The sequence below is a fragment of the Boleophthalmus pectinirostris genome, unplaced genomic scaffold, assembly GCF_026225935.1.
Source record: "Boleophthalmus pectinirostris isolate CB_2022bp ecotype Guang Dong unplaced genomic scaffold, ASM2622593v1 HiC_scaffold_4, whole genome shotgun sequence".
Taxonomy (NCBI): domain Eukaryota; kingdom Metazoa; phylum Chordata; class Actinopteri; order Gobiiformes; family Gobiidae; genus Boleophthalmus; species Boleophthalmus pectinirostris.
Genome location: NW_026571353.1, coordinates 22004543 through 22016657, shown reverse-complemented (window position 1 = coordinate 22016657; position 12115 = coordinate 22004543). Strand labels below are relative to the sequence as shown.

General features: G+C 40.4%; 2 protein-coding genes across 2 annotated transcripts in view; both read right to left on the bottom strand.

The window, feature by feature from the left end:
- LOC129411319 (aminopeptidase NAALADL1-like) overlaps positions 1 to 527 on the bottom strand; it is a 1043-nt gene extending 516 nt beyond the window's left edge. Inside the window, exons 1-2 of the mRNA XM_055161939.1 lie at positions 328 to 527; positions 10 to 131 (exon numbers count right to left, since the gene is read on the bottom strand). Coding sequence (XP_055017914.1) covers positions 10 to 131; positions 328 to 527 — 322 coding nt within the window. The remainder of the gene's footprint in view (positions 1 to 9; positions 132 to 327) is intronic.
- A 1912-nt stretch (positions 528 to 2439) lies between these two features.
- On the bottom strand, positions 2440 to 10644 carry LOC110154215 (aminopeptidase NAALADL1-like). Its single transcript, XM_055161320.1, is given in 22 exon segments — positions 2440 to 2676; positions 5452 to 5544; positions 5622 to 5709; positions 6339 to 6512; positions 6718 to 6751; positions 6754 to 6801; positions 6898 to 6991; positions 7104 to 7195; positions 7292 to 7359; positions 7454 to 7517; positions 7591 to 7641; positions 7643 to 7677; positions 7757 to 7876; positions 7960 to 8045; positions 8259 to 8363; positions 8441 to 8534; positions 8611 to 8803; positions 8897 to 9016; positions 9217 to 9255; positions 9257 to 9339; positions 9877 to 10049; positions 10445 to 10644. Coding segments are annotated over 22 exon segments (2232 nt in total). The 3' UTR covers positions 2440 to 2498.
- Between the last annotated feature and the right edge of the window lie 1471 nt (positions 10645 to 12115).

The window sequence follows — 12115 nt, the reverse complement described above, 5'->3', positions numbered from 1 at the left end:
GGTACACACTGTACTCCTCTCTCCAGGCTTCATCCAGGCCTGTCTCTGGGTCCTGCCATCTCTTCAGCATTAACTGCACTGTCTGCTCGTCTCCCTCTGTAGTGGCCATGTGAGGCACTTTGGTCAGCTCCCTGATGGACAAGGGGGAAATTATATTTGAAATACAAAGTTGGAATGGAATCAAACAATGTCAATCATCAACATCAGTTAAAAAAAAAAAAGTCCTTCAACAATCCTACAATCATCTTTTCAACAAAGAAAAAAACACACACATGTTTATGGTAAGTATTATAGTCTACAAGCAGGCTTTGAGTGTACTTGGTTTACCATAAATTCTGCTCAATTTCTTTACTGTCCACCTCAGACAGGAAGGTAGTGATGAAGTTCTCATCCACATCTCTGACCACGTCATTAGCCCAGGACGGTGCAGGGCTCCCGGGTTTGGTGATCCCATAGTGTCCGATGAGGATGCCTATGGTCAGGACACAAGCACAGCACCCGAACCCTATTAACAGTGTCTTGAGCATTTTCAGGTCTGAGGTCAAATGTTGCCACAAACTTAGTGTCAGCAGGAAAGGTGGATGCACTGACTCCCACGAGACAGTATTGTAAAGTTTACTTATTAATTGTTGCAGTTGAAATGGACTTTTACCTCGAGGGATGTGTGCGGGTGGTGCCACTTTATTCCTATGAGAGTTTACTCATATTTATACATTTAAAGATGCTCTGTAACTTCTGGTGGGTTGTGTGCCACTGAGGTCGACACCCTAGAGATCTAACCTTAAACTGGTGGAGCCCCCTGTTTTTCTCCATGAAGATAGAAACATCTAATGCCAAACTGTGGAACTGTTTTGTCATTAACATCTTAGTGGAGTGAACTTGGCAGCAGACCCTCCATATGAAAAGTTACATAGCGCATCTTTAATTTATTTTGTTGTAACATATAAACTCTTGTATTACTGAATATTGACTCCATAGACTATAGAATGATGACACATATGTCTTTAAAGCAAAGCGTAAAACTATGTGTAATCTGTAAAGTGTAATCTGAAAGCAAACTATGAATTTTCTCTTACCAGCTTATGAGATTCTCACTTTATCAGAAAAAGTTCTTGAAGCTGAAGATGATTTATTTTAACCTTTAGGTTTAGGTTATTTGGGACTATTTAAAGGTGCACTGTGTAACTTTTCTGATAGGGTCTGCCATCTGCTTGTCTCATGGTGATGTTATTGTTTTGTCTAGGATGTTCCTCAGCCTGGCATTAAACTAATCTATCTTGTGTTTATTCTATTACAAGAGAATTATTTCTCAAAACTACAACAAAAACTCGCATTATTACTGTGAGTGGCCCCACATCCCCACAGATGACTCATAACTTGGCCTGGTGATGTGGCCTCGTTTGTTGCCATGGAAAGGTTAAATTACAGGAAACATCTATATGGAGTCAAGCACGTGGCAGACTCTCAGTCAGAAAAGTTACACAGTGCACCTTTAAGAGCGATGTGTTACAAAACTCTAATATTTTGCTGGCAAGTAAGTCATAAAATCATTCTAGTGCATGGATCTATTATAAAATCTAGTCTGTAAAATGTAGTGATAATGCTGCACTTTTGTACAAGTTACTTATGTATACTTATGACCATAATGTTAGTTTTGCTCAGGAGTAGTTCATTAATGCTAGTTGTTGTCAGCCTTTACATTTTCATCTTTCTTACCTTGGTAGTTGTGGATAAATTCTTCATGGACAGAATATGTCCTTTGTGGAGTTTGTTGGATGAAGATTTGGTGATGGTGCAGATTTATGAACCTGGTGGAAAATATGCAAGACATTTCCACAGATATTTTGCCACAGAAAAGCATTGATGTACATGACATTTACATCCCGGCACTTCCAGCTGTTGTGAAAAAAGGTCTATTGGCTGTTTCCCTGGACTACCATGAGACTTCTCAAATCCGTCTTACCTATCCATTATGATCTGAGTATCCACCCTAACCTGACCGCTTTAGATTTTACTGGGGTGGTCCGTATCCAGTTAGATGTTTGTGAAAATACTAATACAGTAGTGCTGTAGTGTTACATGCCAAGCAAATGCAGATGTCCAGTGGGTTTCTAATAGGCCCCGATGGTGTTAAGCCTCTAGATGTTTTAGAGTATCCTCACTTCCAACAGCTAGCCCTCATTTCAGACTCAGTTTTGACCAAAGGTAGAAATTATGAAGTTCATTTAGACACAATAGCTTGCACATCCCAATATAATATAATATTATAACAAAGAGCAAAAATAAAATGGTTATGAAATAAAATTAATTCCAAATAACTAGCAAAAATTACAAGAAACTTCTAATGTTTTTCCCAATCAGACTTTACATGGACTTTTCTCTGAGTTTGTTTCATGAAGGGACGATGACACATTTTATTGTTTATTTTATTATTATAGATTAAGTCAGAATATCATGTCATAAATCCTGGAGTGCTCAAGTTCTCCTCCCTCTCTGGACTAAATGGTGTTAGTTAATGTGTGTGCAGCGCCCTCTATTGCCTGGGTCAGGACAGACAGGTGGTAGTGTACATGGTCCCAGTCACTCTTCTGTCCTGATGACACAGCTTTATCGAAGGCATCAGCCAAACCGGGGAAGGTAGGTTTCCCAGCGCTGCTCGAGGCCCAGATCACATGCCTGAAAAAAGAAATGAAAAGACCTCAGTACAGTACAATACAGTCTTACTTCACATCATAAATACATCAAAAGTAGGTTTTACAGTCTCAAAGATTTCTGTAAAAAAGCAAAGACTTAAAGAAAGAGAATGACAAAACACTTCCGTTGGATGCACATTCTTGAGTAGAGATACTTCCTGCATTTTCAGAAGATAGATATAGATAGCAGCAAAAGTAAGTATTGTAATTGTAACCATCTGTGACTGTCACACAGTTTTGCACCCACACTACTGATTTATGACATTAGTTGACAAATGTCAGGTTACAAATTTTAAAAAATATGTCAAATGAAAAGCCTTAAAGAGGTATGTCCCTATAACGTAGTGGGTCTTTCCATCCCACGTTTATGTGGGGCCGGGTTGCGGGGGCAGCAGTCTAAGCAGGGATTCCTAGACTTTCTTCACCCCGGACACTTCCTCCAGCTCCTCCAAGGGGACCCTGAGACGTTCACAGGCCAGCAGAGAGACATAGTCCCTCCAGCCTGTCCTGGGTCCTTCCCGGGGCCTCCCGGGACATGCCCGGAACACCTCTCGAGGAGGCCCAGCTTCAGACTCCGGGATCCAGGGTCCAAGCCACATCAGCTGGCTCCTCTCGACGTGGAGCTCCTCCTGTGTCGTCGAGCTCCTCATCCTATCTCTAAGGGAGTGCCCAGCCACCCTGCAGAGAAAACTCCTTTCGGCCACTTGTATCCACAGTCTCATCCTTTCGGTCATTACCGAAAGCTCATGACCAAAGGTGAGGGTAGGAACATAGATTGACCAGTAAATCGAGAACTTTGCCTTTCGGCTCAGCTCTCTCTTCACCACAATGGTTTGATACAGCGACCACATCACTGCAACAACTGCACCGATCCGCCTGTCAATCTCACGCTCCGTCCTCCCCTCACTTGTGAACAAGACCCCGAGATACTTGAACTCCTCCACGTGAGGCAGGGCCTCGCCACCCACCCAGAGAGGGCAAGCCACCTTTTTTTGGTTGAGAACCATGGCCTCAGATTTGGAGGAGCTGATCTTCATCCCAGCCATTTCACACTCGGCGGCAAACCTAGAAATTATCCATAAATAAAATGAACAGAACTGGTGACAAAGAGCAGCCCTGGTGGAGTCCCACATGCACCGGGAACAGCCTGACTTACTGCTGGCAATGAAAGCACAGCTCCTGCTTCGGTTTTACAGGGACCAGACAGCCCTTAGCAAAGGGCCCCGGACCCCATACTCCCGGAGCACCCCCATAGGACACCACGAGGAACCCGGCTGAATGCTCATTCTCCAGATTCACAAGCACATGTGGACTGGTTGGGTAAACTCTCACGAACCCTCGAGCATCCGCCGGAGGGTGTAGAGCTGATCCAGTGTTCCACGGCTGGGACAAAAAATACACTGTTCTGCACTGCAGGTTCGACTATCGGTCGGATTCTCCTCTCCAGTACTCTGGAATAGACTTTACCGGAGAGGCTGAGGAGTGTGATTCCCCTGTAGTTAGAACACATCCTCTGGCCCTCCTTCTTAAACAGAGGTACTGGTACAGAGGTACTGTCCCCGATGCCGCGCGATGTTGCAAAGAGACTTAAGATACTCAGGACGACAATAGTCCTCCTCCATGGCCTCTCCGAACTCCCCCCAGCCCAGAGTTTTTGCCTCTGCAACTGCACGGGCTGCAGCATGCTTGGCCTGCTGGTACCCGTCAGCTGCCTCAAGAATCCCAAGAGCCAACAAGGCTCAATAGAACTCCTTCTTCAACCTGACGGCATCCCTTACTTCTGGCGTCCACACACCAGGTTTGGGGATTGCCAACACGACAGGCAGCACAGACCTTACGACCACAGCTACGAGAAGCCGCATCAACAATAGAGGCCGAGAACATAGCCCACTCGGACTCCATGTCCCCTGCCTTCACCAGGAATTTGGGAGAAGGGCTTTAACTGCCGGAGTTAAACATCTCCTCTCCAGGTGTGACTGTCATTGTCTACAGGGGCACCGAAGTCGCCCAGTAGAAAACAACGGAGTTCCCGGTCGGTGCACTGTCTAGTACCCCTACCTGGGACTCCAAGAAGGCCAGGTATTCTGCCCTGCTGTTTGGCCCGTAGGCCGACACAAAAGTGAGAGACTTGTGAGAGACTTGTCTCCGACCTGAAGGCGCAGGGACGCGACCCTCTCGTTCACTGGAGTGAAATCCAACACATGGTGGCCAAGCTGTGGAGCAGGCCCACACCAGCTCGCTGCTGCTCCCCCATAATTCATTCCATAATATATTTAAAGGTCCTATATTATACCAAACTGACTCCTGTGAGCTTTCAGCAATGTTAGAATGTTATTCCCTAATCAAAAACATACCTGGAGTTGTGATCTGTTTCATTCACACATTTTTGAGTATTGCTGCATTAGTCAGTCTACATCTTCAAAGTTTAAAATGTTCTCTTTCACTTTGTGATGTAATGAAGCAGTTTAGTTTAGTAAGGATTGAAAATTTCAGGGCCGCAAATTATTCAAGTGATTCTAGTGAAGGTGTATGGAGTTTAAAAATACAGTGGAGTGCACTTCCTCTGTGACCACATGACATCACCAGGTGAAACAGTGTGTTTCCTGACTGAGAGAAGAACTTCTAAATATGCAGGTTTGTGTGTTAAACATGTGTGAATGAAACAAAACAAAACTCTGGTATGTTTTTCATGAGAAATCAACATTATAACATAGATCAGAAAACAGTGTAATATAGGCCAATTAAAAAGTCTTCTTACCTGTAAGCATGTTTATCTGGGAAAGCCAGTGGGTCCAAGAATGCTCGGTCCAACAGCATGAGTTGGTCATTTATCATCCTGACTTTGAGAGGTCTTGAAAAGAACAATTCCTTATTATTATTTATAAATACAGGTGTAATTATAGCCAGTATGGATATGTGCAGACTTACGATTCATTCTTCAGATCTGAGGTTTTAATGACTTCGTCCATATGAGAAGCCGCCCTGCGAAAACTGTCCACTGCATGTTTAATTGGATCTGATTAAAAAATATATATAAATAAATAAATAACAACAACAACAACAAAAAGAACAAAAAAAGGGCCCATATTAAGCTATGCTATAATGTTGTTCCCTCATTAGAAACATAAAGTAATAACATTACAACAGTTCTTAAAGCTCACAAGAATCAGTTTTGTGTAATATAGGACCTTTAATAGGACCTTCATATTTTTAAAAGTAAACTCAAAACGTATCTTTTTAATTTAGCTTTTGATTGAAACTTTTATCTGTTTTAACTTAAATTATTATCATTATTATTATTATTACTATTATTATATTTATTTTAAATTAAATTATCATTACTTTTTTACTTTGTCTCCATCTGATTTTAGCTCTCCATTTTTATTTTATTTTATTTTTATAACCTTTAGGAGCTTTATATTTCTGTTTTATGTTTATGTTTAAATTGTTGTATAATATGGATGAAACAGTGGGGTGGGGGGTTGCTGTTGTTTTTAATTATTGCATTGTAATTTTTCTGTTGCATGTGAAGCACTTTGTGCTACATTTCAAATGTATGAAAAGTGCTATACAAATAAAGTTTGATTGATTGATTGATTTAATGAGTTATTCCTGCTGTATCAAAATGTATTTAAATGAAAGTACCCATAGATATGTTTTTGGCTTTCAGTTGTTCCTCATATTGTGCCACTGCCTCCTTCAGATAATCGTCCAATGTTTCAGCATAGTCCCCACAGTTAAAAGGCAGCACCAGGCTGTCAGCCAGTCGAAGCAGGACGTTCCCCGCTGTCCTGGCAACAGCCTGATGACTTGTGAAACCTGAAAAGAAAACAAAATGGTAATTCACTAATAATTCAGACTATTAGGTTAGTTTTAATTAATAGTTCAATATTTGTAAGATCATAATTTCATTTCGCTCTTTGACATTCTAATGAGATGGTGCGTTTGGTCAAGGTTGAAGTACCCCAGAAGTACTTGGTGAATAATAGAAATTAAACATGTAAAAATATGCAGCAATACTAACCAGGATCAATGTATTTTGAAGCATAGTCAAATGTGTGTCATAAGCTGTGTGGTATGCTGGGTAAATCCTTGCTCTTGTTTTACTCTGTCCAGAATAAAACACAAAAAAAACTACAACTTGGAAAAAAAAAGTTACACATTGGAAATTTCCTAAATAGAAAATAGTAATGTGTCAAATTACCCGATCATAAGTGTATGACATGTCCAAAGAGGTGATTCCCAGGTAATGGACAAAAGAAGCGTAGTCACTCCCTGCTCCTGTCAGGTATCCAATGCTGTCACAGTGAAGAACATTATATACAGTGTATTTTGTTTGAACAGCAGAAAGTTGCAGAGATTGTAAAAAAAAATTAGAAAATAAGAGCAGTCAATGAGAGTATCACATACCGGGGGATGACACCATGAGTCGGACTGGTTTTGTTTGAATATTTGATCCAGTTCTCATACACAGTTGTAGATTGTAGTCCAGGTGCATTGACCTGGGAACATCAGTTAATTATGTAAAAACACATTAATAATAAATAAATAATATAAATAAATATTAGTATTAGTATATAGTGTTTTTGTAGGTTTACCTGTTTAGCAGCAGTGAAGACAACATTCTGAATAGATGGCATTGTAGATGCAGTTAGAGTGGCATTAGCTAAAATATTAAAATGAAAATTGAATGTAAAATGGTTAGCCTGTGGTTAGTTTAAGGGGGTGTTAGAATGTAACGTTAACCCTGAAATTCTTACCAAAAACAGCTATATCCACATTGATGTAAGCAACAGTGCGCTCACTGAGCTTGGCGAAGTATTGCTAGGGTAAACAATGTCAGAAATAAATGTAAAAGAAACCTTTTTATGTGTATGGGTGTACAATGTAATGTTACCTCAGTATATTCTGTGGAGCCAATAAGGCCAAACTCCTCTGCTCCCCAGCTTACCAAATATAATGGACCTACGGGGTCTCCATTTGCCTGCACAAATGTAGCACAGTGTGCATGATTTTACAGGTGTTTTTACAGTTGTGTGTGGGTGGTGGAGGTCAGTGCTCACCCTGCTTCACCAGCCTGCCCAGCACTCGAGTGATCTCCAGCATCACAGAAGTCCCACTGCTGGGGTCTATGGCACCATGGACCCAACTGTCCCTGTGGTTCCCATACATGACATACCGGTCTGGCAACATAATATATGCTTATGTGACACAAATGTAATACAAACCTCTTTATAAAAAAACATTATGTTATTATTGGTCTCACCAGGCTCCACACTTCCTCTGATGACTCCCATTACATTTGAGGAGTTCTTCACTGTGTTATAGTTGCCAATGTCCAGTTTCACTTCACTGAAAAAGAGACCTGTGTCATCATATGCCTCCTCTCACACAAAAGAATTAAACTGCATAATAGTTTTAAATATATTTATGGTTTGAGGGTGATATTTAACTGTAGCTTAATGCAAATTATTAACCCTATTTAACTATCAAGGTTATTCCCTTAGGTCTCACTTTATGAGTTGAGTCCATAAAACAAGTGTGATTATCAGTGGAGATTTCTACCTGTCTTTAAAGGTGGATGTAGTTTTAAACCCAGGACCACCAAAGTTGTATTGGCATTTAAATGATCCTTGCCAGTCAACTGGGGCTGCCTTCCCATCCAGAGCGCTGTAGGAACACCAAATGTTTAGAGCTCTTGATATTCCACAACTTTCAGGACATGACATATCAAACATATCACAGACCAGATCAGTAAGGAGGCATCCTCAAATCCTATTGGTTGTACTGGAATTGGGGGAAGGCCTGGGATGTCCTCGACAGGAATTCTGTATGTGTGATCTTTGAAGAAAAAAAGTCTTCAGTATTATAATATTTTCACATAACTTTACAGTGAATACATCATTTTGGACAATACCTTTAGCAGCCAGGTATGGTGTGAGCATATCTCCAAAAAGAGTGCTAAATGCACCCCTTTCCACCCCAGTAGGGGGCAGGTACCACGAGTGAGGGTATGTCTCATTCTGGTCAGACATAAGACCATCGTTGATGTCATAAGGGTCAGTGTAAACTAATACACCCACAACACCATAGGGCTCTCCATTAATGGCCTGCATAAAAACACTACATAAGTGTTTGTTTTTTCAGCCATATTTCAACACATAGTAAATAGAAAATATTGGTATTTGAGTTGTACACTGTACCTTAGCACCTCTACCTGTTCCTCCATATCTAGTGATGGCAATAGTGCCTCTCAGGTCCACAGTCTGGTTCAGGAGCATGTAATCACTTGGCCTTCCATAGTTGGCATAGACCAGTTTTCCCTGAGACCATATAAAATATCCATTGATCATGACACAAACTCATTATCTGGGTCATTATCTGATCAAACAGTGTTGGAGATTCAACTCAATATGACATGGCAAATCTTTATCAGACCTGTTAATGTTTGCCAGATGCATTTAATCAAAGGCAACATTAAAATACTAAAGTAGGATTTTTAGGAGTAAGTACTTTTATTTACCTTGACGTTGCCTGGAGGTGAGTACGCAGCGTAGGGGGGGCACTACATTGGGGTCATCTTGGTCTGAAGTATAACTTATTTCCTTTTCTCTCAGAGTGTGCAGCACTGCATTTGACGCATTCACTTGAATACAAGAAGGGTCCAATTACACTATTTTTTTTACCTGTGTTATAATGTTATTTTCCTCTTCACAAACATACCTGGAGTTGTATTTTATTTCAGTCACACATGTTTAACACACAAATCCTGCATATTTAGGCTAAGTTCTTCTCTCAAATGGAAACATTGTCCCACCTTGTAATGTCATGTGTTACTATAGGAGGTGCTCCACTGTGTAAACTCCATACACCTTCACTAGAATAATTTGGATGATTTCAACACTGTAATTGCCCATCTCTACTAAACTAAAGTTAAAAGATAGCTGTTAACTTGAAAACTACTGCAAGGTGGAACAGAGCATTTTGAGATGTGGACATGTAGACAGATTAATAAACCAGGATTAATCAAGCATGTGTGAATGTAAAAAACTCCAGATATTTTTTGATGAGCTCACATGAGTCAATTTTTCGTAATGTATGACGTTTAAGCGAGATGCCTTTACGTCTCACACAGGCTCATATCAGAGTTGTCAAAGTTGAGTTTATCAAAGACCCCACTGACCTACAGTGACTTTATTTGGTTTCTTTGGGTCAGGGAAGGACAGGTACACACTGTACTCCTCTCTCCAGGCTTCATCCAGGCCTGTCTCTGGGTCCTGCCATCTCTTCAGCATTAACTGCACTGTCTGCTCGTCTCCCTCTGTAGTGGCCAGGTGAGGCACTTTGGTCAGCTCCCTGATGGACAAGCGGGAAATTATAGTTGAAATGCAATGTTCACTTTTTTCTTTCATAACACTTTTTTTTCTTTTTATAAAAAAAAACAAAAAAACAAATCAGGGCTGTACTATTAATCAAATTTATATTGAGATAATATTTTCCAGTCTTTTTAATCTAGTTCTAATCTTTCAAGAGGTTTACAGCCAGTCTTGTCAGTAAAAGCATGTGGGTGGATATAGTCAAAATGAAATTGGAATTGGAATGGAATTGAACAATGTCCCCTATCAAAATCAGTAAAAAATAAGTAAATAAATAGTCAAATCTCCCATCCTTTCAACAAAGACAAAAAAAGACAGACATGTTTATGGTAAATATTATAGTCTACAAGCAGACTTTGAGTATACTTGGTTTACCGTAAATTCTGCTCAATTTCTTTACTGTCCACCTCAGACAGGAAGGTAGTGATGAAGTTCTCATCCACATCTCTGACCACGTCATTAGCCCAGGACGGTGCAGGGCTCCCGGGTTTGGTGATCCCATAGTGTCCGATGAGGATGCCTATGGTCAGGACACAAGCACAGCACCCGAACCCTATTAACAGTGTCTTGAGCATTTTCAGGTCTGAGGTCAAATGTTGCCACAAACTTAGTGTCAGCAGGAAAGGTGGATGCACTGACTCCAGTGAGGCACCATTGTAAAGTTTACTTATTAATTGTTGCAGTTGAAATGGACTTTTACCTTGAGGGATGTGTGCGGGTGGTGCCACTTTATTCCCATGAGAGTTTACACAAATGTATACATTTAAAGATGCTCTATGTAACTTCTGGTGGGTTGTGTGCCACCTGCTTGTTATTGCTTTGCCTGGAATTTTCCACAGCAGGACAGTGGGTGTCTCTCTCCTGCCTATTGCTAAATTAAAAAATTGAAAAACATGTATCCTCGCTGTAACTGAGGTTTATCAGGAAAAAAGTCCTTGAAGTTGAAGATGATTCATTTTAACCTTTAGGTTTAGGTTAGTTGGAACAATTTAAAGGTGCACTGTGTAACTTTTCTGATAGGGTCTGCCATCTGATTGTCTCATGGTGATGTTATTGTTTTGCCTGGGATGTTCCTCAGCCTGGCATTAAACTAATCTATCTTGTATTTATTCTATTACAAGAGAATTATTTCTCAAAACTACAACAAAAACTCATATTATTACTGTGAGTGGCCCCACATCCCCACAGATGACTCATAACTTGGCCTGGTGATGTGGCCTAGTTTGTTGTCGTGGAAAAGTTAAATTGTTATGTAGAAAATTACAGGAAAACATCTATATGGAGTCAAGTAGGTGGCAGACTTTCAGTCAGAAAAGTTACACAGTGCACTTGTTACAAAACTCTAATATTTTGTTGGCAAGTAAGTAATACAATAATCATTCTCGTGCATGGATCAATTATACAATCTAATCTATAACATGTAGTGTTACTGTTGCAGTTTTTATCTGAAGAAGCTGACTAAAAACTAAAAACAAAACAAACAAAAAAAAAAAAAAAACAATAGCTCCATCTTGCGGTCATAATTTGAATAGCTCGGACTCAAAGCCTCACTTCCTGATATCTACACTGTATTTCTCCTTCCTTGCGCATGCCGTTTTTACCTAGTCTGCTGCACAGTCTGTGATTAAGTATTAACCTTTTGTTTTCTCATGTTGTTAGCTATTTTATCGTACATAACAGCTATAAAAACTATGCGTAAGCAATTGGAGTCATGCATTTTAGCTCCAGTCCGTACTAGCTCTTCACGCAAACACTGTACCTGGATTGTTGCGTGCTCCGTATTTCGAGTAGCATATGCAACGATGATTTTAATAGATCCAAGTTTGGCTCTGATGATGTGACAGTTGGCTTTCCCTCCCACAATGCATCTCTTTCGGCTTGTTTCACTTTCAGTGTTGCTTTTGTGCTCGTACCTCTGAACCTGCAGTGACATGGTAAGTTAATTTCAAATAGTAACTATAAACTTACTATCTGATCACAAGGCTAATCCTAGTTTAGCCATATTGTTCACAACTTCTGAATGACAATTTTAGTGATTTGTCTACT